The sequence below is a fragment of the Micromys minutus genome (genome assembly GCF_963924665.1).
Source record: "Micromys minutus genome assembly, chromosome: 19".
NCBI classification, from domain to species: domain Eukaryota; kingdom Metazoa; phylum Chordata; class Mammalia; order Rodentia; family Muridae; genus Micromys; species Micromys minutus.
The window spans coordinates 38010174-38034779 of NC_137954.1; the positions used below are offsets into that span (position 1 = coordinate 38010174).

General features: G+C 47.2%; 1 protein-coding gene across 4 annotated transcripts in view; it reads left to right on the forward strand.

The window, feature by feature from the left end:
• AGAP1 (ArfGAP with GTPase domain, ankyrin repeat and PH domain 1) overlaps positions 1 to 24606 on the forward strand; it is a 414013-nt gene that overhangs the window by 345076 nt on the left and 44331 nt on the right. For 2 of the 4 annotated variants that reach the window (XM_080932933.1, XM_080932935.1), the window contains 4 exons: positions 3293 to 3370; positions 13506 to 13660; positions 16765 to 16855; positions 21099 to 21321. In XM_080932933.1, the coding sequence (XP_080789059.1) occupies positions 3293 to 3370; positions 13506 to 13660; positions 16765 to 16855; positions 21099 to 21321 (547 nt within the window). The remainder of the gene's footprint in view (positions 1 to 3292; positions 3371 to 13505; positions 13661 to 16764; positions 16856 to 21098; positions 21322 to 24606) is intronic. The other 2 variants (XM_080932934.1, XM_080932936.1) reach the window with 1 other exon arrangement.

The following is a 24606-nucleotide window of genomic DNA, read 5'->3' on the forward strand; positions in this document are numbered from 1 at the left end:
TTAATCCTTAGAAAATAACTTTGCAACCATTGTCATGTATAATCTTAACCATGAACTGGGTATGACTTAGAAACATCCTGGAGACAGACCACTGTAGTTGAAATTGGAGATTTGGTTAGCTGAGGAGGGAAGCCATGCCCTAACTGTGGGCAACACTAAACCATAGGCTAGGGTTCTGGACTGAGTTAGGAGAAAGGGAGACTGAGTACCAGCACCCATCTCTGCTTCCTGACTGTGCACACAGTGTGACCAGCTGCCTCAAGCCCCTGCACCCATGCCTCCCATACGATGACAGACTGTACCCTCCAACCATAAGCCAAAACAAAGCCTTCCTTCTTCCCACTGCACTGCCAGATTCTTTGCTGAAGCAGTGAGAAGCAACGAGAAAGGTGTTAGTTACTCAGTCTAGTGATGACACTTTTAAACCTCTGCCCTAAGCACTCAGCCATCAACCTTGCTTCTTCGGCCTCCTGTTATGGCTGTCCCAAAGCAAGCCTGTGTGTGACTAAGTTCACTGTGCCTGTTTAGTTATTATGAAGGTGACATTTCCCCGCGCATGCACTCATAGCTGTGTGTTAAAAAGCCTAGTGAATTTTCCATCCTCCTATGTGAACTTTCATTTGTCAAATGAACCGGGAGGGGAGAAAGCACACCCAGGGTCTGCACTTGGGTCTAGCCTTGTATCTCCTGGGTTGTCACATCCATGGAATTGTCTCCTGTTGGAGACCTTGGTGCAGCCCTGTCATTTAGCTAGCTGCTGAAATGCAGATGAAAACCTGGGCTTGTCCTGTATGCAGAGCTGCAGTGCGGAAAGGCCAACCACATGGCTTTGTCCTGCTGCCCTTTGTTGAGTTACACATGGGATTCTGAAAGGTAACATTAATAACAAAAATCTAAATGTTGGCCTGTGTTTTAAAAACAAAACAGACAAGCAAAACAAGGTTTCTTAAAGGTTTTGAAAAACCTGAAATTTAACTTAGAGATTATATAAGTGGGGTACAGGAGTTTGAGACCTGCCTGGATACATGGTAAGACCCTCTCAGGAAGAATAAATAGTTGGCACAGAAAACCATTTGAGCTCGATGGCTTTAGGCATCGCACTTCTTGCCAAGACTTGAGACTGGGGGATGCTGCGGGTATGTGATAGTCAGCCCACCGTGTGGGGCTGGAGTTCTAGGGGCTCCATTTGGTACCATGTGGCTGTTTTCCCTGAGAAGATGTTATTGATGATCATGATTGTAGTTCTTGTTGAAAATCTCCTAAACAAGGCGACTTAAGCAATCAATGCCCCAGAGACAAATGCTCATATCAGGACCTTGGTATCAGCCAGAAAACAGCCATTTGTTTACAAGGAAGAAAAAGCCATGACATTTTATTCGTTACAATTGATTATTTCATCAATAGGTTAATAGAAATCCATGCTGTAAGTTCACTTCCTGGTTATACATCCCAACCGTAATGAGAGAACAGAGCATGAAAAACGCAGAGTGCAAGGCAACCAGGAAGAGGTTTCCAGGCAGCTTTCAGTGTCTGCTGTGGCAGCCAGGAGTCTACCTATTTATATGTAAATGTTCCAAAAGGAGGTCCGCTTCCCCAGGATGTTTTGTAGTAACCACTTCTTCCAGGATCTTATGAAATATGCCCCAAGACTTTGGAAGAATCCATGAGTGAAAAAGGAAACACATTCTCCCCATTGTGAGAACACAGTGTAACCTGTGGAAGGAGGTGGGGTGTGTGCAGCAAGCCTTTGTCTCCTTGAAAACTGAGCAGTTGGATTTCCTTCATTGCTCGTGGTTGATGGACATCACTGCTGGCCAGTAACCGAACAGCCCTTCCCAGGTGTGTTGTTTCCTGGGACAGACCTTGAAGATTCTTCTCCCCTCCCCATACTAACCCCCACAGAAAGTTCAGTCTCCCTGTACAGTAGGAAGAAGACCTGGGGCAGCAGCCGTGGGTATTTACTGCTTAGGGATTACAGTTCTTACCAAATTATTTGTTGTTGTATCGTTATATAGTGAGCCTTGGGTGTTTAATTATAGCAGCTTTAATCGTTTTCAGTCAATATGCATGGTTGTTTGCTCTTGTGATTAAACTTGCAGTAAGTATGTAAGGCTGTATTTGGAACCCGCTCTGCTTCCTCGACAGCTATCCTGAGTCAGGGTCAGTCTGGCCTCCAGCCTGTGCTACATCACTGATGTAAAGCTTCCAGCGGGTTCTCTTCCTGGCTGTGGACTTGAGAAGCAGATGACCCATGGTACCCTTCCTTGGGAGCATGGCAATTTTCACTCCTATTGGATATCTTGTATACCTATCGTGGAAAGCCCAAACTAGGCTCTCAGGAGCAACTTTGTCAACTACTGTTGGGTTCTGTGACTTGTATCCTTAAGGGCTGAGGAAATCCTTAAGCATATTTTTCAAAGCCTCAGATGTGTGTGTGTGTGTGTGTGTGTGTGTGTGTGTGTGTGTGGTGTGTGGTGTGTCTGCATCTGCGTGCATACTCACGTGTCTGTCTCTGTGTATCTGTGCATGTGTATGTCTCAATGTGTCTATTTCTCTTTGTCTCTGTCTCTATCTATCTATCTATCTATCTCTGTGTGTCTGTGTGTGTGACATGCCTGTGCCCCTGGAATGTCTTATTACATGTCTGTTGGAGTGTCCACAACTGAACTGTACTGTGTCACACTATGTCCAGTTGGCTCAGCATTTCACTGCTAACCCTAGCATTCCACTAGAAGTGACTTGGTGTCTGCCCTTTCTGAAGAATCCGAGAAGCCATCTGCTGTAGGGGGCTACCTGGTCTCCAAGATGGTCCCGGGGCTTTTCTGCTTTCTACTAGTGTTAATCTCACAATGGAGTGAAGAGCCGTTAACACAAATGCTCTTGTTTTAAAAGACCTGCCTCTGAATCATACACACCTAACCTGCTTCCCACCAGGATTACTTGGACAGATAAAGAGCTCATAGCTTCTGAAGAATGGCCCACAACAGCCCAAAGGCCAGCATTTGCCCTTCAGTATCCTCAGACTTACCAGGGGGCGCATGCACATTTGCCTGGGAATGACCGTGATTTTGTGAGCACTCAGAGACCAGAGCTGGCACACCTACCTTCTCAAGCCCCTCTGCAACCTGGGGGGAGTGGAGAGCCTGCAGAGGAGCCCTGAGTGCTACCCCTGCTGCGTGCTCAGAGGTGACTTCACGCGCTACTTTGACATTTCTTTTCTCCCTTTTTCATTTGTTTTCTTTTCCTTTTTGTTGTCTCTCTCCCCCCTGCCCTCTCTGCTCTCGGGATGCAGCCAAACGCAAAGCATGGAAACTAAACCGTGTTGGTAGCCTGCGAAACATATACAGCAGCAGCAGCACCAACACTGAAGGTAACTGCACCCTGCCCTGGCTCCCGTCTCCCCACTGTCCTTCCTGCCGTCCTCCCCATGCAGACATGGAAATGCGCCCCTCCTGCAGCTGCATGCCCCCTGTTGTGTTTGCTGTCTGCCCTGTGGTCTTTTCATCCTTTTGTTTGTGTGTTCTGTTTTACCATTCATGTTCCTTTCAGCTTACTTAAATTTTGACCTTTCCCTTCAGTCATAGGGTAGTGATGCTTAAATTACTTTGGAAACCTATTTTCTCCTCTTCCCCCCCCCTTTCCTTTATACATGTGGGCACTCAATGTAATATTTCCCAAGTTATTATAGTTTTTTAAAGTGTTAGTATCAGGTGTAATGATCTGTAGCCAAATACAATAGTGTGCCGTGACATTTAAGTAACAGTCTTAATTTGTTTTGTGGAAGCATTCTCAATAATGCTCTCTGCAGCTCTAATCCAGAGGCAGCAGGCCCGGGCCATTTGCATGGGCTGCTATTGCTTGTAAATTCCGTATATTGTTTTGTTTCTAAAGGTCGTCTGGTGCCAAAGTTCACAAATTGACTTGAGTTGCTTTTCCACTGAAGACAGCCGTCACTGCTTTTGTATAATAGCAGATTGAATCCCCCCACACGCCTTCATTTGAACAACACAATTATAAATTGCCTTTTTTTTTATGATTACAAATGTCAAGGGTCAGAATTATTTTGATACCAGGCAAGGGAAAACCAGCACCATCCAGGTGCAAGGAAGGGAGGCTGGCGGGTAATACGCGATGCAAAGCAGGTCACAATCCAGCAAGCTCGGTATAATGGGGGATTTCTTTTTCACTTAAGTGCAAGCCAAATGGGTCAAGTAATGGCAAGCTCGTGCCCTAACACTAATTGACTTATTTGGGGATGATTATAACTGTAATATTTTTCTTAATGTCACTGTTTTCTGGGCTGTTGATTTTAGTGATTGCCAAGCAGTGGCATTAAATCTCCTGTAAATTTTAAATTGCACACCGTTTCCGTAAACAAAGTCCCTTTCTTGAATCCCAGTCATTAACCTTTCCTGATTTATGTCCCCATCCTCTCTCTGGTCCCTTCATAGTTACTCCTGCCTCGCCACTGAAAGCTCTGCTCTGAGGCAGCAGTGAATACACAAAACAAGAGCCACACTTGCAGGGTGGCTTGTTAAAAAGCCACTTTGTACTCACAGTTGTGTCTGCACCCCTCCAGGAGAGGTGGTCTGCCCGGTGTCACAGCATCCTGGCCTGGCCACATGTCTCTTCAAAACATTCAGAAAACAAAACTGAGAGAACAGAACTAAGAAGCCATCTATCTCATCCATTCTAGTTTTTCATTGTGTTTATAGAATGTCAGAGTGCTCCCTTCCAGGGACTTTTGCTTCAGGGTTTGTATTCTCTCTCTTTCCTGTGTTCCTGTCATGCACGTCTTTCTTTTATATGGTATAAGTGATAGCTTTATTGCTTGACTTCTTGTCTTAAAAACTGAAGTTGTGACTTTGGTTTTAAAGTTATTAGATACAAAATTGGGAGCAATGAGAAGGCAGACAGTTCTCTCATTAGCCTCGAGCTAAAACCTTCCTCCCCACCTGCTGGAGGGCCTCCCAGAAGACACTGCTGGGCTGGCTTCACAGTCCTGTGTATGTTAGGAGTCACCAGAAGGCTTGCTTCTCTGTTGCCTCTGCTCCATAAAATGAGATTTGTTGTCTAAGGCAGCCAGAGGTTCAGACAGGAGGCCCCTTGGTAGGGGGGCAAGAGGCAAGAGATGACCAGATGAGATTCACTATTCTGTGAATACTTGATAGCTTAACACACTTGGGGTCTCTCCGTATGAGTGAGTACTGCAGGTATCCGCGGGGATTGGGGTGCAAGTAGCTGTGGGGATTGAGACACAGGAAGCCATGAATGTTGGAGTGCAGGAAGCACACTTCCAGTTTTCCCATATTTCTAGCCACAGTAAGCTGCTCTGTGTGTGGTTATATTTGTGAATTTTCATTTGAACAATAGGGCTACTCCTCATATGTGTGTGTGTGCTTACTACCTTGTGCCATATAACATTTAATAATTTGTTACAAAATTCATATAATTCCATAAATGAACAAAATATTTTTTCTGATTTCAGGCAATTAACGTATACCGCATGACCGCTGTCTGTAAACTAACCCTCTGACTTTTGTTAGATAATTTGAAAAGCCCATCTTGAAATGTAATGTTTTTTAACATTTTCCACTTGGTAGCCTTATTCAGGGATTCCCAGAAAACACCAAAATATGGTTGCACCAAAGTTCGGTTCCCTAGGCAGAAAAATTGACTTTATTAATCAGGAGGGGACCAATTAAACCCAGTGTTTGGTAGGAACCTGAAGAAGTTGTAGAGCCATCTTGGGTATACAGGTTGTGAGACAGTCAGGGTTGTGCCTGAAGCCCAGGATCTCACCAAAGGACTGTTTTGGGTTCGTTTGTTTTATGCACTTTCTTTTCCTTCTGGTCCCTGGACCACGTTGTTAATGGTCCTTATAGTGCCCCTGACAAGTAGGTATTGCATTACACATGGGAAATGAGGTTGTGGTAAGTTCCCCAGACCCTCTGCTGAGCTGTTTGTACCAGGACACCCCCCCCATACACACACACACACACAGTCTCTCTTCTCTCTCTTTCTCCCTCCCTCCACCCCTCCCCCCAGATCCATATGGGAGACAAGTCCAGAATGTATAAAACTGTTTTTATTAGGACAGGCATGGGTTATCCTTCCCCTTTCTGGGCTGCTTATTCTTGCAAGCGAGGCAGACACTTGGTAACACCTGTACTGTCCAGGGTTAAAGCTCCACTGCCTTTTCATGACTAAACTCTAACCTATGGTTGGTGACGAGTGTGATTCCTTCAGCAGGAACTGCAACTTTAACTTGTCTTGGAAGCCTGGGGAGCAAGCCCCAGAGCTTGTTAGCACTGTGATGTGCTAACCATCCCCCTTAGTAGCCCAAGCAAAAAAGAGGTCTAGATGTTAAGTGAGTGTTTGACTCTGTAGCAGATGGTTCTTAGAGAGTGCCTAGGAACCAGGAAACATTATGTAAGAAAACCAGGGGCCTTCTATGGCAGTAGTCCTCCAAATCACCGCGACATAGCTGACAAAGCTGCCTTCCCCTAGCGGCCAGAGACAAGTGGACTCATTGGCTAAGGGACCAGAGTGACAATGTTGTTAGCCTATTGAACATAGAGAAGTATTTCTAATCTGTGGATAAAAGGGTGAAGTAAAGAAACGAGGGGGTGGCAGCAGTGAGCGCTACTCAGTATGTAGAGCCCACCCCTTCTGCCAGTCAAGAGAGAGAAGAGTGCCTGGATATAGTTGACCTTACACTACAGATCAGCCAGACTCAGAAATGGCCCAACGTCCAAAAGCCCCTGTGGTCCTGCTCTCTCTACAGAGGTCTTTTCTGTCTAGAGACAGACAGACTGGTCTGGTCTGTGGAGTTCTGACTTATACTAAAGTCCAACCCAAAGACTCACTCTGCAGAAAATCACTTGTCGGTATAGGGACAGATTGGCAGAAGCTAGTATACCTAAGCGCTGACTGTGTTAATGCACTGCCTTAGTCACTCTCCTTAGTTACTGACAAGACACCATGCCCAGAGCAGCTTACAGAAGAAAGGGGTTATTGGGGCTCATACTTTCTGACATTGAGTTCCATGACCATTGTGACGGGGAGCATGGCAGTGGCAGGCAAACAGGTAGCCATGGTGCTGAGCAGTAGCTGAGAGCTCACATCTTGAGATACACCCACAAGGCAGGGAGAGAAGCTTTTGAAAACTCGCAGTGACACACCTCCTCCAACAAGGCCATACCTCTTCATCCTTCCCAAACAGTTCTGCCAACTGGAGACCTAGTATTCAAACAGGAGCTGAAGCCAGATTATAAAATCTGTGCTCCAGAATTGGCTTCAAGGAAAGAAAAGCAAGGTTAGCCATGCTGGCCGTGCTGAGCACTCAGCACGCCTGGGCAGAGATCGAGTGGGAGCCCAGGGGACCCTGAACAACAAAAACATAGACAGCCTCCCAGCAGTAAATATGCAGAGAACACTGTTTGGCCATCACATTCATCGTATCCATCTTTCCCTTTAGAAATAGGAAATTTAAGAGCAAAGCTGACCTTTGTGCTATGGTGGGTTTGAGCTGACATTGTAAGACCCAGATTGAGTCTTATCTATTTGAGGCTCCCATGAATGAGATAAGAGATTGGAGATTGATGCAAAAGCAAGAGGTTTATTAGTCCAGTGAACTGGGGTGGCCCACATCCAGGGAGCGGCAACCCCTAGCCCTCTTTGTCAGTATAGTTTTTATACACTTAGTAACGGGTGGGCTACAGCGATGGTGACTAGGCATGCAAGTATTGGCGGGTTTAGTTGACTTTTAAATCGATTGGCTGCTGCCAACATGGGTTGCATCTCAGGACCTATGCCCTGCATTCCAGGACTACACAGATAAGACACTTCTCCCCGAGAAGAAGTACTGCTTGGCGCCTGCCGGGCTCATATATTAAGGTTCTTCCCCTACATTCCAAAGGCTGCCCAGATAAGCTTGAAGCACTTCTTCTGGAGGGTGCGGAGCCCCTGAAGTCCTTAGTGGAGAGGGGAGCTGTAAAACCCTCAGTGGGAGGGGGAGCTATAAGGAGGGTGTGACTGTAAAAACCCTCAAGATCTTAAACAGGTGGTTTCCACCATCTGATAAAATACCTTAACTACATACCAAGTGTGCATGAGTTTTTAAAGGACAAACACTGAAGCTTGTACTACACATGTTGCTCAAAAAATGGGGCTGTGTGTGACATTGCCTCTGGGGCACACAGGGCCCCAGTGGTGAGAGATCCTGAAACTGTGAGCATTGTCCATCTGTTTACAGTTTACATCAAGGACAGTAGTCAGTGGGCTCTTTAGATCCCAGGAATATCTTCCCTTAGAAAAGGAAGGTGGGGGCAGCATGCTATGGTCTTTCCTAGCCAGCTAATGCTGATATGACTGGCCAGAAAGAGTGTAGAGAGGATGGATGGCTCAGTGCTTACGAGTGCGTGCTGCTCCTGCAGAAGACCCACGTTCAGTTCCCAGTACCCACAGAATGTACCTGCGAGCTCTCTGTGCTCCAGCTTCAAGCAGTCTGACCTCTGAATGCCTGCACTCACACATACCCACACACAGGCATGAGTCTTTACAGAGAGGCAAAATGACCTGCTTTCAGGAACCCAATAAACAGTATAAGAGAAACCCCTCTCCCCCAAGGATGTCCCACTGCAGAATCCCCTTGCTAACTAATGTTCATGAATGGAGGGGTGGCCAAAGGCAGAGGTAGTATCTGTGTTGAGTAGAGATATGGTGTGTCCTACCAAAGGCCCGTCCTTCTGTGGCAGAAACCAAGGACAGATGCCCTTCTCCCTGAGAGCCTTGGCTGGGTTTTTGTTTGTTTGTTTGTTTATTTGTTTTTGTTTTTGTTTTTGTTTTCTGATCATGCTCAATGGTGCCCATCTGGTGATTGGCATCAGCCATACCTATGCAGATACTTCCTCCTTCATCTGAACCCTCCTTTCTATGCAGGGATGCCCGTGTTAGCTCCTGTCAAGAGCCTGTTCATCAGTGCAGCAGGAAGCAGGTTCTTCCCTATAGCCGGAATCTTAGGTGGACCTCTGGGTCAGATTCCAGGCTCCAGGCAGCCTGGGAGACCATCTTCCCCCTCCAGAGAACAGACTGAAATAAGTGTCCCTTGAAGGCTATTCATCCTTTCAGCTTGGAAAACCAACCCACTCTGCTCCCTTTCGGGTTGCACCACCTTGGAGCATGGCTCTGGTGGGGTCTTGGTAGAAGCTGTCTTTTCTATCCTATCTGTGAGGCCGGTATCAGGAAGTGTCCAGCTTTTCTCCATCCCTCCCGCCCCCCTTCCCCATTCTCTGTGTTCATCAGATGTCTCCTGTTAAAAACAGCCGCCGCACATTTGAACTATTTTCAGCTGTCTGTAGCCCTTTAACCCTTTGTCTGCTAGAATTCCACAAAAATAATTGATGACTGATTGGCCCATTAACCTTTAAGGGAAAAAAAAAGTTTGACAGCCCAGACTTGTGTAATGAGGAGGGATTCCCTGTGAAGCCGGTCTGATGGCTGAGATGCTCGCCCCTGAGGAGGCAAAATTAGCCCCCCGGGGCCTCGTCTGCATAGAAACTGGACACAATTAGTGCGATATCCGGTGTTATTAATGTCATTGGGAATAATTGGGCAGGTTGGTTTCGACAGGTTCATGGCTCTAAAATGCTATTATAGTGGACCTTTCCACAGCCAACCGTTAACACAGAAAACTGTTCGGGTCCCCTGGAGCCTAATCACCCTTTCAGTGAGCTAGGGACCAGAATGTACATAGCCTGGAGCTTCAGGCTAGGGTGAGGTGGCCTTTGGGCTTCTCCTTGGGGTGGGAAATAACTTTGTACTTCTGTGGATGCCTCAGACTAAGAACATGCTTCTAACATACATGCCAACGGAGTCTTCTACAACCTGAGAGTCCTTTTAAAGCAAACTCTGCATAAGCCACCATCCTTGTCATTAGTAGTCACTTTGTGTCTGCAAATGACACCAAGAATAAAACACCAAAATGGGCCCTTCTCACTCTTTCAGCATTGGTCTTTTGGGGTGAGGGGGTGTTGGTGAGGGACACTTGTCCTCTCACTCCTTGGGAGACAGAGGCAAGGCAGGATCTTGAGGCCCAGTTTCAAAAGGCCAATAAATAGAGGACAGTGGTGCTTAGCGCTCTGACTGATCCGTCCCACACTGCCAACTGTGCTTATAGTCATCTCTAAAGCTGGTTGCTAAGAAAACCTAATATCATCAACCATCAGTTGATAAAGTAACACAGCCTTCTGGCTGTTGGGGAATCTCCTGGCACTGTGTCACCTGGTGAAATGTGTGAGCATTACAGGGAGGAGAGCGTTCCATTGGGCCATCTGCTTTCTCAGTCGCCGACACACTGTACAAGTCTGAGCATGGACCAAGTCTGGAGGCCTCTGGGGTGCCATCCGTAAGCGTGGACTGGTACCTGGCAGGTCCCGCCAGTACCTGTACACTGACTTCATCAGTACTTGTTCCAAGTGACAGAAACCTGTAAAGTGGAACAGGCCACAAAGACAGTAAAGCATCCCATGTAACCAGCTGTGGGGTAGGACGGTGTAGCTGGCTGCAGACACATCTAGGCTTGAGCCCTGGAAGCTGATGGGCCTCCTAGCACTTTTTGGATGCAATGTGCTGATGGCACTCAGTGACCTCCACCAGAGGAGAGGACAGGACCACACCTCTTGTGTACAAAGTGTGCTTAGGCTTTGTGGGTTAACATCTGTCTTGTTCTGGAATTAATCCTTTACTACATCAAGACTCAGAAAGTTTCTGGTTTCAAAACATTTTTGCTCTTGAATTTTCAGATTGCTTTGTGTACCCACAGAGCACATTATTTCTCGGCTTCGCTGTCTTCCCCAAAATTCCTCTTTTTCAAAATGGACGAGCAGACTTTACTCAAGACCCCTATAAAAACATGGGCCAGGTGAGAGGTACAGGCGTGCAAGGTGCTCGTACAACCCACTTCCACCTCCAGAGCGGGAGGCACACTCCATGGAACATCCAGTGAGTTCTTGCACCACATAACTTGTCTGGCCTCCCTTTGACTCTCCCAGTTGGATGCCGTCTCCCATCCAAGTGGGGACTCCACAGGGCTGAGCATGCAGAGAACACAAGACAGTGCCAGCTATTTCAGAGAAACGGGGGTGAGGGGAAAGGCCAAGCAGAACCACGGCCTGACTGGGTCAGGGGCTTGGAAGTGAGGTGTCAGAGCAGTGTTTGTGAGGGAGAGAACAGGAGTGCCACAGAGTGTGAGGTGGCACTGTATATGGTGTCTGTCTATAGGGTGTACGTCCTACGTGGTGGTCAAGACATTTATAGAGGGGTTCTGGGAGCTTCCAGTAGAGTGAAAAGACCCTTACAAAATCTAAATCCCCAAGAAGGTATGAGAGGTAGCCATAAAGAAGCAGAGAGGTACCACAGAGTAAAACCACCAGGAATGGAGGGGGGAGGCTTCTGGTTGTACAGAAGGACAAAGGGAAATCCACATCCACTGGAAGGAAAAATGACAGTGTGGTTCAGTGGGTTCTGCTAGATGTAATGGGATCCTGGTGTTCTAGGAACTCTACCCCTTTGGGTACCTTACAGAGGCACAAGGCTCCCAGGACAAGGCAGAGCCAGAGTGTGCCTCAGTAGCTTCGTCTGAATATTACAGCTACCCAAGCTGGAATCAGACAGCTTGGTGATCTCCTTGTGCTTGACCTAGATGCTCAGCCATCACCTGGGTGTGCATGTCCCTACAGAGTAGGGTCCTTCAGAGATCACGCTCTGACTCCCCCAATACCCAAGGCAAGGAGGGGTTGCTGAGTGCCCTGGGACCAAGCCCGTACCTCAGTCAAGCCACTTAAGCCCTTGCCCTCCAGCTCACATTGCAGTTTGTGATCCCAGCTAGAAGCACAGCAGAAATCCTCTAAGGGAGAGTGGTGTGCAGAGATCTGAACTGGGAGGCTCACAGTCATGGCTGCAAGTCAGCTTCAGAGAAACCTGCCTGAAGTTACTGTATAGTCAGTTTTCTTTTTTAATGGTAACACAACTAGTCCCTATGTCCAGTGGCCTTGGGCCCCTCCCCAGCTGTCCCCAACACAGCACATGGGCGTGTCCCACTTCCACACAGACATGGGTCTCGTTTGTTCTCTGAGCTCGAAGACAGCAGAGTGCCATTCCTGCCCGGGCCTCCCTTCTGAAATCTTACTACTCAGGCTCCTAAATCCAAGAACCAAAGAAAATACACATGGTCAGTGCAAGCTGAGTTCTCTGGGAAGCTCGAGGGCTTTCACAGATGTGTGCTTACCCATCTTCCAGAGTTAAGGCCTGCGCATCTGTTTCAAAGTTCAGAGCGAGCCCTCTTGCTTACATTATAGTCTTCAGAACAGGAAAGACTCCATGCAAGTGTGACACACAAGTTGCCATAGTGACCGGTGGTGGTGCTGCGGTGGGGTGGTGTGCTGTGGCGGTAGTGGTAGTAGAAGTGTTATTGAGGACCTCCTGAGCACCCCATTCCTAGGCAGTGTCCCAGTTCCTAGGAGTGAGACTTGATGGCACCCATGCAGGAGGCGGAAAGGGGTTCTTTGGGAACAAGAGAGCCACTGTCCCCTTGTCTGTGCAAGGCGGGCGAAGGGAGATACTTAACTGATAACCCAGTCGGCAGGTTACTCTTTCGTTGTGACTACACTTGACCACGTAGCCAGTGCTAGGCCAATGCTAGAAACTCCTCCTCTGCTGAGAGGCATTTGGAAGGTGCAGCCTTGGCGTCTGGCTGTATTTTCCTGAGCAGTCTCAACGGACTGAGTACACACAGTCCCCTGTGGCCAGGCTGTGCGCTTGTGTGCTCATGCACAGTATGTTAAACATTAGAAGCTGCCTGTACCCAATCCACAGAGGAGGAAATGAGCCTCGGGAATGGAACTTACCTAAAGACAGAGCGGCCGGTAGTATCACAGGATATGGACACAGCCTCTCTTCCCCTCTCATAGCAGATGTCTCTCTGTGGGCCCCACAGCCAGATCTGTATTCACTAAAACCCTCTGAGTTGCCTGGATTCACTTTGTCCAAGTTTCAACACAGTGAGAATTAATGCTCCCATTGATACTTGCCTGGCCCTCGAACGACACTCACCTTAGTGTTCCTAGCTTACCTGGATCCACACCCAACTGCTTGCATGGGCTGGTTTCACGTCTGACAGAACTAACTCCGTTTTCCTCCTGCAGACCCGAGGGCCAGCAGTCAGTTGCAAACTTACTTTCCTAAGTTGCAGAGATCCTGACATCCCACGCTGTCTCTCCTTTCTCTCCTTCCCCCAAGCATCAGTTGAAACCTAGTTATCTCTGCTGGCCTTTGGAAGCTGGTCTTGAGCGTTGGCAAGTGTGTGGTTCAGATCTCAGCACTGCCATCCTATGTGTGCTACCAGCCCCATGCCGGTGCCATTGAATCTAGAGGCACTTGTGGCAGGATGGGCTTGGGCGCTGCTGTTATGAAAGTGAGCTCTTCATCCCTCCTCTGTGTTCCAGAGCAAGAAGAAAACTTGGAGTTTATCATTGTGTCCCTCACTGGCCAGACATGGCACTTTGAAGCCACCACATACGAGGAACGAGACGCATGGGTCCAAGCCATCGAGAGCCAGATCCTAGCCAGCCTGCAGTCCTGTGAGAGCAGCAAGAATAAGGTAAGGTCCACAGCAGGCTGCCCCAAAATTAAGGCTGCTGATCATTAAAGGGAAAAGAAGGCCCAAGTGGAGCCCCAGGGGGGACAGAGGCGTCAGATGGCTTATGTGGATGACAAGACCCAGGTATGCTTTGTGAGGAAAAAAAAAACTAAGTAATTGAAAAGATAAAGCCACTTTGTATCTACAAACACCGTGCATTTATTGGTGTCCTGGCTCGGCCGTCTGCATGTGGCAAGATGTCCAACGTGAAGCTTTTGCTGTGGCAGCCAACGCTACATGGGAAGCTTTCGCCTTTCTCTGTAGGCGATAGAGCCTTTTGGACTCTGCCTGCTTATGCGCCCATACTTACTTTTTTTTGTTGTTATTGTTTGAGGCAGAATAAATCAGAAAAAGAGACATGGACTTAAAAGATGCCCTGTGCTGCCCTCGTAAATGTCTCCGATGTCACAGAGATACAAACGCAGGGGAGATTGTAGGGAGTTTGGGCAAGGTGAATTTTCTGTTTTGTAAAGTCTGGTGTATGTTTCATTCAGTAATTAAAAAGAGTTCTCCAGCAGTTGTTTGGCCAGAAATAAAAGTGTGTTCACTGCATTTTCTGGGCCGCTACATGGCGATCTTCCTTGTACTGGTCCTGTCTTTCCCAGCCGGGTTCTTTCCATTTCAGTCTTTGAACCCTCAGAGACTCAGGACCCTTTGCTGACCCATGGAGATTCTTGGTGAGCATTTTGATTTTTCAAACTGTGATCGACTGGAAACCAAAGAAAGACATTGCCATCCACCTGCAGTTTCATTTATAAGCATTTAAAGAAACCTCTGCCCATGATGTATGGCCAGCTTTGTCATTAAGAGGGAGTCTGTTTTTCAGAGAGACAGGGTGTGTTATTTTACTAACCTCTTGAGCCAGGGTAAGCCAGAGCACAGCCATTATTATTAGCATTATGTGGTTTGCTTCTCTCTTAGAAGATAGTATATACCCAACTGAGGAGAATCACTGTCTTTGATTCTGAGCTCCCTGGATCCCCAGGTCATGTCATGTGTCCATCCAACCACCGTGTGTCTCCCCTCCTCGCCAATGGGCACAATGACACCTGCCATCCACAGGCTTGGGATTCCAGCTTCAGAGCAGGAAAGAGGATATACACTGCTCATCAGACAAGCACATTCCTGGTTGTACGGACAAATTAATCTCACATATTCTGACTGAAGCCCCTTTCTCTTTGATTCCAGAAGCTCTGGCCAGTGTTGGCTTCTCCCATTTTACTTTCATGAGAGCCTCTTTCCAGCTTTCTATTCTGAGCTCACACAGTAAAATGTTTTGGACCAGATGCAGATACAAGTCTTTGTATTCATGGGCAAGCATACTTGTAGAAATGGCTTCCCCTGGGAGGAGACCTGATGAGCAACTCAAGGACACCAGATACTCACCTGGGGAGCTGCTGGTTAGATTGTGAGAGTAGAAAATGGGATATAGTGTCCCCACCACAGGTGACCTGAGAAAAGTCCAGATTCTGTTAGAGAGAGCAGTACCCAGTATTTCAGCTCTTGGTGGATAATCCATATCTAACCCAGACAGACAGAGCAACTGACTAGTGAGCCACAGAATTGTACAGGTTTATGGAGAAAGAAAGAGGCAGACCTCTGTGTGTATGTGAGACCCTCTTTGGACAAATTCAAGCTGTTAATGCTTTCTGATTCCAAAAGCAAATAAAAACACAGTAGTCCATGGTGCTGATTAAACAATAGCAACAAATAGATAATTTATTATTAAGTATCAAGCCATAAATTGTTTCACATCTACCCGTTTAGCACCAGATACCTCGATTTGTAAAGAGTTTGTACACAGAGTTGATTCTAAGTTCTGAAACGGATCAGCTTTGGCTTTCACTGTAATGTTAAATGCACATGGAATAAACAAACCTTTAAAATGCATGTGCCGTGCCCACTCTGCCCCTTTGCTTCCAGGATTCCATCCTTACTGCGTTGCATAATTGGGAATGTGTGTAGAGGTTTACAGGTAGCATGGTCTTCACAGTTCTGTCCAGGGTCTAGGACAGTTAGAACAGTCCAAATGTTTAGTCAAGGACCTTGGCTGTTCCGTCACTGAGTGGACTCATATGCATGCACTTAGCGATGAAGTCAGAGGCTCTGTTGGCATTGAGTGGCAGACAGAATTACTAGGCTGAAAAGGCAAGCTGCAGGGCAGCATATACCCATCTGGCTCTGTGGTACCTGTGTATGCAGATGCGCATAGAGAAATAGCTAGAGCCGGGTTCTCAAACTTCCTCACACTGTGACTCTTAAATATAGTTCCCCATGTTGTGACCCCCTCCAACCATAAAGTTATTCCATCACTACTTCATAACTAATGCTGCCACTGTTATGATTGTAAGGTAAACATCTGATATGTAGCCTATCTGATATTTGACCCCTGTGAGAGGGTCATTTGACTCCACCAAGAGAGCTCAACCTACAGGCTGAGAACCACTGAGCCAGGTGCTCTCTGGATAATCAAATTCTAGTTTGTAAGTAACTCTTTTGAAGACCATAAAGTATGCTTAAGAATAAATCCCCCTGCCTCACTCCAGAAAGTGACTTTGAGTTGATGCTGCAGCGACTGAGAGACCCTCACATGAGGTTGGCTCTCCAGGCTGTGATGTGTGGCTTAGTCAAGGGTTTCCTGATGAAGAACCAGGTATGCTGATTAAGGCCTGACCCTTGGTCTATAAACAGATTTTTTTTTTCCTTTTTCTTTTATCTTCAATCCTAGGAGGCATGTGCCGTGGAGGTGTGTCAGCCAGTGACCTTCTCTGCGTAGCAGTCTCTGGTTCATTCACAAACGATCGAGGTCTGAGCACTTTGCTCATTTTGGGCAGAGTCCATCTCAACCAATAACCCTGACATATGACCGTCTCTCCCTCACGGACTTCCCTCAGACACCAGAAAAGGAGTAATAGTTTGTTAATCACACACCGCTGCTCCTGTGTATAATCTGTTTAGGTTTTTGGTTTTTGTTTTTGTTTTTATTTTTTTCTGACGTTGCTAGAAGACGTGTGGATTTCTCCCGGATGCTCATATCTTGCATTTCTGCCTTCCTTTGTACCTAGTCCCGCCTAACCAGCCAGAGCGAAGCCATGGCACTGCAGTCAATTCGTAACATGAGGGGGAACTCGCACTGCGTGGACTGTGACACCCAAAGTAAGTGCACAGGATAACCATGCCCCCATCCTTATCGGCTCCAGCAGAGAGGGCTGGTGGCATTGAGGGCTTGGCATATTTAAGTTTGGGTTTTACTTTGACACAGTATCCTTTACACAGCGTCCCTGGTAGAAGTGGGCCATTTCTTGTATTCTGGACTGCTCTGGGTCCTGCTTCAGCCTCAGGCATCACAGTGGGTGAAGGCCTGAAACAGTAGTGGCTGCATCCCTTGGCACTATCCCGGTCTTATGTCACACTTTCTGTTTCCTTCTTCCATCCTCATGTGTGGAGCCTTGCTTTTTATTCTGATTTTACACCCTCAAAAGCTATGTAAGCTTTGCCCATTTATTGCCACATAGAGGCTTGAAAAGGGGGAAGTGCAGTTCAAACTAGGTAAAAGGTGCTGGTTCCCTTGAGGGATGTCTGGGAACTCAGCACCTCTTTCGTTGGTCATGACATCAGCGGGCCCAGTGGGCAAGGCATAAGCCCACCCAGCACCATCTAGAGCCTTGGGGAAGGAGCAAAGGGCAGCTCAGACCTCAGACCTTCCACCTCAGGAAGCTTCTGCCACACTTGGCTTGTCAGTGGGGTTCCATGGAAGAATAGGGGATGAGAAAGTGATGTGACTAGAGGCTGCAGCCTCACTGAGGCCTCCCTGGGTGAGGAGAATGAGTGGCAACTCTGGCTGGAAACACTGAAGGTGATGGAGATGCTCGGGTGCCACTAGGAGGGATGGTGAGGTCTTTATGCGTTTATAGGCAGAGGTGAACTGACCGCATTCCACAGCAGGGACAGAACTCTGAGCTGGTGTATGGGAAGACTGCCTGACCTCACCAGCTCACTGTATGAGAATAGAGCAGCAGGGTGAGTTGGAGACCTGCAGGTAGATTGTGAGCATCTCCTCAGGAAACACCAAGGCACTAGGCCAGGCTTGCTCCAGATGAAGGACTGAGCTTCCCCCCAGGGCCCTGGCCAGCCATTTGTCCACACAGCTTGGCTGACCACAGCCCAGCAGGATCTTCCTCAGGGCAGGAAGGGCATCCTCCTCAGGTTCCTTTGGATTTGCTTTAAAGCCTATCTTTTTGTTTGAGTTTTTAAATTTTACTTTCAAAACGTGAGTTGGAAAGAGAAGAGCATTTATTTGAAGTATGTTTTTATCCAAAACTTTCCTTAAAGCAGATCTTTTTTTTTTTTAAAGCACAAAACCTGAGGCATATTTAAAAAAAAAATCCAATCCAGGGATTGATGTCTGTAATTGTTTCCAGCATGCATCTAAAGATTCCTCAAAAAGAAACCAACCTATGGCTTTACAGGAGCTGTAGCATGTGGCAAATTGGAGGTCATGGGTTTTTCCTGATGGGGTGGGGCTGCGCATGCTCAGGATGGGAAGGAAGGGGAGGCCATGGGACCAGACTGTAGACAAGGTCACATGAGCGGATGGGCAGGGTTGGAAGCTTTAGAAAAAGAGGTTCAAGACCATTCACCAAGTACGCTGTATCCAGCCCACACATGCTGTTTTTGAGTTCTCAAAAGTGATGATATCATCATGGGCCCTTTGACAGGTCCTGGAAGGAAGAGCCTGGGGTCTCAGCAGTCTGTCCAGGCCACAGTAGCAAGCAGGACTGTTCCTGTCAGCCCACACCCTTCACATTCCCCTCACTTCTCTCAGGGGCCTTAAGAAACTGGGTGTGAAGTATGAGAGAAATCAGGGAAGAGTTTTAGGTATAAAAACCCAACTTTGGTGCAAATGCCAGGAAACAGGTCTCCAAAAGTCCATAAGCAGTATGGCATGAGCATGCTCTCAGGGTGTCAAGGCAATGTGCTAAATACCTGTGAAGGTCACTTGTCTGATTGTAGCAATGCCCCTAGGAAGAAGCCTGATAGGGAGGGCAAGAGAGGAACAGACACCAGCTTTAAAGATGTCCCTCTGCTGACTATGGACTAAAGTCAGCACCATCATGAGTCTAGAGACTCAAAGATACTGGTGACATCAGTTGGTGTAATAGATCTTGTGACTCTGGGAAAAGCCCACCTAAAGAGTCTCACTGGCCTACCATTTCATGTGTGTCGCCCCTCTGGGAGTTGCGGATACAGCTTGGGGACTTTAGTGCAATGTGGGATTTGAAACTACAATCACTACAGAACACCAAGCATCTCCTCCATTTTGTACACTTAATCTGTCCCAGTGGGGGCACTGGACCACCTTAGCTGTGGGCTGCTTGTCTATAAGGAGAAATTCTGGTCCAGTGAATTTTAAGTCAGTGGTACCCACCTCTCAAGGTAAGGCCGGCCCATCATCGTCTCTGAGAATTTTGCCCTAGAGGGAGCTTACAATCTGACCCAGCCCAACTCTGTCCAGTATTCACTGACAGTGGAAATCTGTGTTGGGGGTAACAGTTGCCAGCCACCCTAAGCATGTCCAAATGGGAATCCCAGAGCTTGGAGAGCCCTACACACGTATGGTCCTTACCAGACCTTTCAGAACAAAACTGAGAGGCAGCCCAGCCTCCGACTCCTGGTCCATGCAGCTCTCATTGCTAGTGCCGTCCAGACCGTCAGTTCTTAGACCGTCAGCCTGCTTGGTTCCTAGGAGATCTTCTGATGCTGTCATCCAGTTTCTACCATCCCTCTTTCCCTTAGATATGGGTTCTGCTCTGGTGGGGCTGCTCTGTATTTATCTGGATATGATGTGTTATCAGAGTCTCTTATTATATCGGGGGTTCGGTGGGTAGAAGGTAACCAAGAGAGGTGTTCTAGGGAAGGTATTCTAGCTGAGGCCAAAGAGCAAGCAGCATGCCAGTGAGGAGCTGGAAGTGAGGCTGTCACATGAGACAGGAAAGGGTTCGGTTCTGGTTCTGTCTGCAGAGACCTTAGACTTAACCCCATGGGCAGGTGGTAGCCACAGCAGATTTTGAGTCTCAGTGTTACGTGATTGGGTCTGCCACATTCCATGGCTGCTGTTAGGTGGTAGCCTGCAGGGGTCAGGATGTGAACATACAGACACAAGATTGGTACAGTCCTACCACAGTGTGTGGGGGTAATAAGGACAAGAGTGGAGGCTTGGTTCAAGAACAGCACCACAGTCTGGAGACCAATTGTTCAGACATGTGAGCCTATGGGGGACGTTTCACAGCCAAACCACAGAACAGATGTCTTCTACCTATAACTTAGTCCTTCCCTGTCTTCACATGGAGCCTCTGTTTCTGTTTCCTCTTCTCTCTGCTTCTGTGTGAGACCTAGATTTTCCCTTCCCTATCGGAACATCTCTGAGAACACAGGCCTCTCTGCCAGGGCCTCCTCTGGGATATAAACCGGCCATCTTGCAGAGATGTACTCACATTAAACACGTGGCTGGCTGACATCTGGTTAGTCACCTTGCAGTCATCGATGGTCATTTGTTCTGTTGGGAGCCGGGGAACTCTCCCCACTGGGTCAGAGCAGTTTTTGCTGACTCCTCTGGTAGACTTGGGTAAATGGCAGTTTTACCTCTGTGGGTTTAGCCTCTCTTTATGTCAGCACTGAGAGGCAGTAGCCATTGAGGCCAGCCTGTCTTTGACAAACACCTAGAAATTATAAGCCCAAAGCCAGCCCTGCACCCAAGTTCCTGATCTTCTGATAATGTCATCCAGTTTCACACAATGACAGATCTGTCCCAAAGTCATTCTCTACATGAGCCGTTCATCCCAGCTTGAAACATGACACTGCTCACCTCAGAAGTCATGGCTGGAGGAACTGGGTCCTGATCCAACTCTGCATTACCTGCAAGTGACCAGTCGAGCCCTGTGCATTACTGCAGTGGGTCCTCTTAAGCAAGGTCCTTGCTGGCCATACTCTCTCTCAGGAGTGTGCCTCTTCAGTCTTTAAAGTTTACCCAAGCTGGGCTGACAGTAACAAAGGGGTTATGAGAACTAGTGCAGCCTCGGTGTGACCTGGGCCGTGGTGTCACCGGTTTCTGTCTCTGCTTCTTACCCCATCATCAGCGGGCCACGGTGGGCATCTAACACACGACTTTTCTGTGCTGTGCACAGTCCTGTGAAGGTGAGTGATGCTGGAAAAGTATCACCAAAGGTATTTCTGTCCAAATGATCACCGCGCTGCTAGCAACAGACCATGTCTCCCTTGACACCAAGAGCAGCCGTGGGACTATGGGGACTGACTGGTTGTTCAGGTGTCTGAAAGTCCAGGGACATTGAGAGCGACTGATGGAAGTCTGACTAAGCTTTGCTCCTGTCTCTTCCTGTAGACCCTAACTGGGCCAGTTTGAACTTGGGAGCCCTCATGTGTATCGAGTGCTCGGGCATCCACCGGAATCTCGGCACCCACCTCTCCCGGGTCAGATCGCTAGACCTGGACGACTGGCCCATGGAGCTGATCAAGGTGATGTCCTCCATTGGGAATGAGCTGGCCAACAGCGTGTGGGAAGAGGGCAGCCAGGGACGGACAAAGCCATCGTTGGACTCCACCAGGTAGGAATGTGCAGATACTCCACCTGCAGTTACAGGGCTGGGGAGCACCTCAGCAGTGGCTGCAGCCATGGCCCTGACAACCTATGGAAATTCTGATGGGCCTAGTCTAGAAGCATCCGTGTTTGAAACTGGTGCAGAGCAAACTGGATGATTCGAAATCTTAATTTTTTTTTATGTTTATTTTTAGGCCTTGGGGATTCCTCTCCCCTCTTAGAAATGTAATAGGCTTCTAGTATTATGAGCATATTACTTTAACTACTATTATGAATATATTACTTTAACTAATATATTTCTAATAGGCACAGGGTGTGCTGGCACTAATTATAAATTTTTGATTCTTTGGTTTTGTATTCTTACACCCTTGGTAAGCATTGTGGGTAACCAATCCTCTCTCGTGTCCCTGCCAACAAGTGAGTTGATGATTTAAAAAAAAAAAAAAAAAAAAATGCATTTTATTTTCTAAAACAGACTTCCAACACATGTAATGAAGTACAGTTAAGCATAATGTCGGGTGAGTCCTCATTAATGTTAATTGTTATCCAAGATAAAAAGGCATTTATTTTGAGGCCATTTAGTTTCTCATTTTTCATTTACAGCGATTATAAACCATTTCTGAGAATATGCATACATATTTAATTCCCCCAAGAGGTGGCTGAAATAGCCCGATTTCAAAGAAATTGAAGTAGCACAGGGGGTCAGCTCATCTCTGGGTGATCTGGCCGAGGGCATCCAAGGTTCTCGGGTACTGGGTGCTCTTCTGTACCCCACCCCCAGCGCGAGCTGGAGGCAAAGTCTGCTTCTGCTATGCTTCTCAAGAAAACTGGACAGAGAGGCTCTTGTCGTTTCTCTGTTGCCAGTGATGAGACAGTCAGAGCCCAAGTCACTAGAAACTGGTGGGTACTTAAGCTCTAAGTCCAGGTTTCCAAGACAGTATGTCCTGAGACCTGCTGGCTTGAGTTTACTTTACCAGTATTGGAAAACAAATGTGTGGTGCCCCCCCCCGGTGCACATCAGGAGTGAAGCTGGTGTCCATTTAATCGTCTTCTGTTAGCAATGATGGGAAGGAAAACTGGAAGGAAGGGCCAGAGAGGTGCAGAAAGTATGCTTGTTAAAACCCCGTAGACTCACGATAGTGCCTCATTGCATGGTTCATCTGTGTAGTCCACAGATAAGGGGTGCTTTTCTTACAAATCATAGGCATCCGGCCCTTCGATAAACTCTCGTCCTTCCCGACTTAACACTCACACGGAAGCCAGCAATCCTTCACTCCAAACAATCCTAAAACATTAATTTGCTTTGTGGTACCTATTTTTTCCACAGTGTGGTTAAGATTCAATTTAAAAAATAAGAAAAAAAAATGATTGGTTGTTAAATTGCTTAAAGTATTAAGAAAAGCTTTGAAATGAGCTAGAAAAAAAATAAATGCATTTTATGTACCTGCCCATTTAGGTTCAAAAGAAACACAGACTGTGTTTAATGCCATCTGTGAATTAGAAACATTGGTCCTAGAGTCTAGAACAGTTAGAAACTGGTGTGTGATTGTCTTCATGCACCCAGCAGGGAATTTTTGGCTGCTCTGTGGGCTGTGAACAGTTCTGATTGCTGTTTGTCCTGAGCTCAGGCTGTAGCTTTTACTCTGCCCAGCACTGAATATGCCACCTGTGGCTGCTTAGAGATGGGTGGGGGTCTTCCTCCTCACAAATAGGGAGGCTGCAGTCTAGCTGGATTTCCCCAGGAGCACTTTTGAGTCAAGACTCCTCCCCAGTGGTGATGTGGTGTGATGCTGGGGCATCTTGAGAGGTGACCGGGATCTCCAGTTTCAGACATGACAGCTGGAGATTTATTTGTGCCTTTGGTAAAATTATCTCAGGCTTTTTGTTTTGTTTCATTTTGGGGTGGGTTGTTTTGGTTTCGGGTTTTTTGTTTGTTTGTTTGTTTGTTTGTTTTTTGTTTTGTTTTTCTGGTTAAATTCAATAAATATCACCAAACACTCACTAGAAGGGAGGGGGAGAAGGAGGGGGGAAAATGGATAAAGAACCATGAATATCATGATAGGCCGGCCTGCTGGGACCAGCCGAGGATGTTGGCTCTGGAAGTTCACAACATGGCTGATTCCCAGGAGGGAGCTGTAGAAGGATAAAAACCTTAGCTCAGGTTCTGCCTGCAGCACACATGTCCAGCAGTGTGCCACATACAGGGCTGGCCTCAGAACAAGAAGCAAGGATGGGTTTATTCTGGGAAGCTCTTGAGCCCAGAGGAGCTGATAGATATCAGGATTCCGGTAGGATATGTAGTCTCTGTTTGACCACATTCTGTCTGTTCATTGTTTAGGGAAAGCTGAAATTGGCAGCAGGGTGATTTGGAAAGACCAACCCAGAACAAGCCAAGGGCCACCTTGGTTTCCAGCCTTAGAGACAGCATCATAAATGAGAACCTCTGTACCTCATACATACTTTGTGTGTAGCCCATGTATAGTACAGTAGCGATCCTGCTACCTGCCACCTTATCACCCCCCACTCTTCCCCTAAATAGGAACAAAAAAGCCTGGAAGTCTTGGCTACCATGAGTCCCAAAGAAAATAAACACCTAGTCCAGGTACTGCCTGTCTGAGATGCCTTACCCGCCCTCCTACCTTCTCCCTGAGGAGTAAGGCCACTTAGTTAGTGGCCTGAAGTTAATCCCAGAAGAAATAGTTTCAATGTCATGGGAAAACCAAGTGTCACTCTTTAAAATGAGAGCCCATGGGCTGGAGAGGTGGCTCAGTGGTTAAGAGCACTAACTGCTCTTCCAGAGGTCCTGAGTTCAATTCCCATCAACCACATGGTGGCTTACAACCATCTGTAATAAGATTTGATGCCCTCTTTTGGTGTGTCTGAAGATTAGCTACTGTGTGTGTGTGTGTGTGTGTGTGTGTGTGTGTATACACACAATAAATCTTAAAAACAAATTAAAGAAATGAGGGCCCAGATGTTCTCCCACTGCACTTGGGTCTGTTTCAAGATGATTCAGGTGCTTCATCTGACTGTAGAATGTAATGTAAACTGTGCTGCACATATACACACACTCAAACGCACAGATATACATGTACCCCAACACATATACATACACACATATACACATATCCTAACATATACATACACTTCATACACCTCCCAACACACAAAACACATACACACATGTGCTGAGACATGCTTACATGAATGCACACACTCTTGTGTGCAGGCATACACACATAGCACTGTAGAGAAAGAGCGCACACACAATATCTTTCTGTAAAGAAACAGC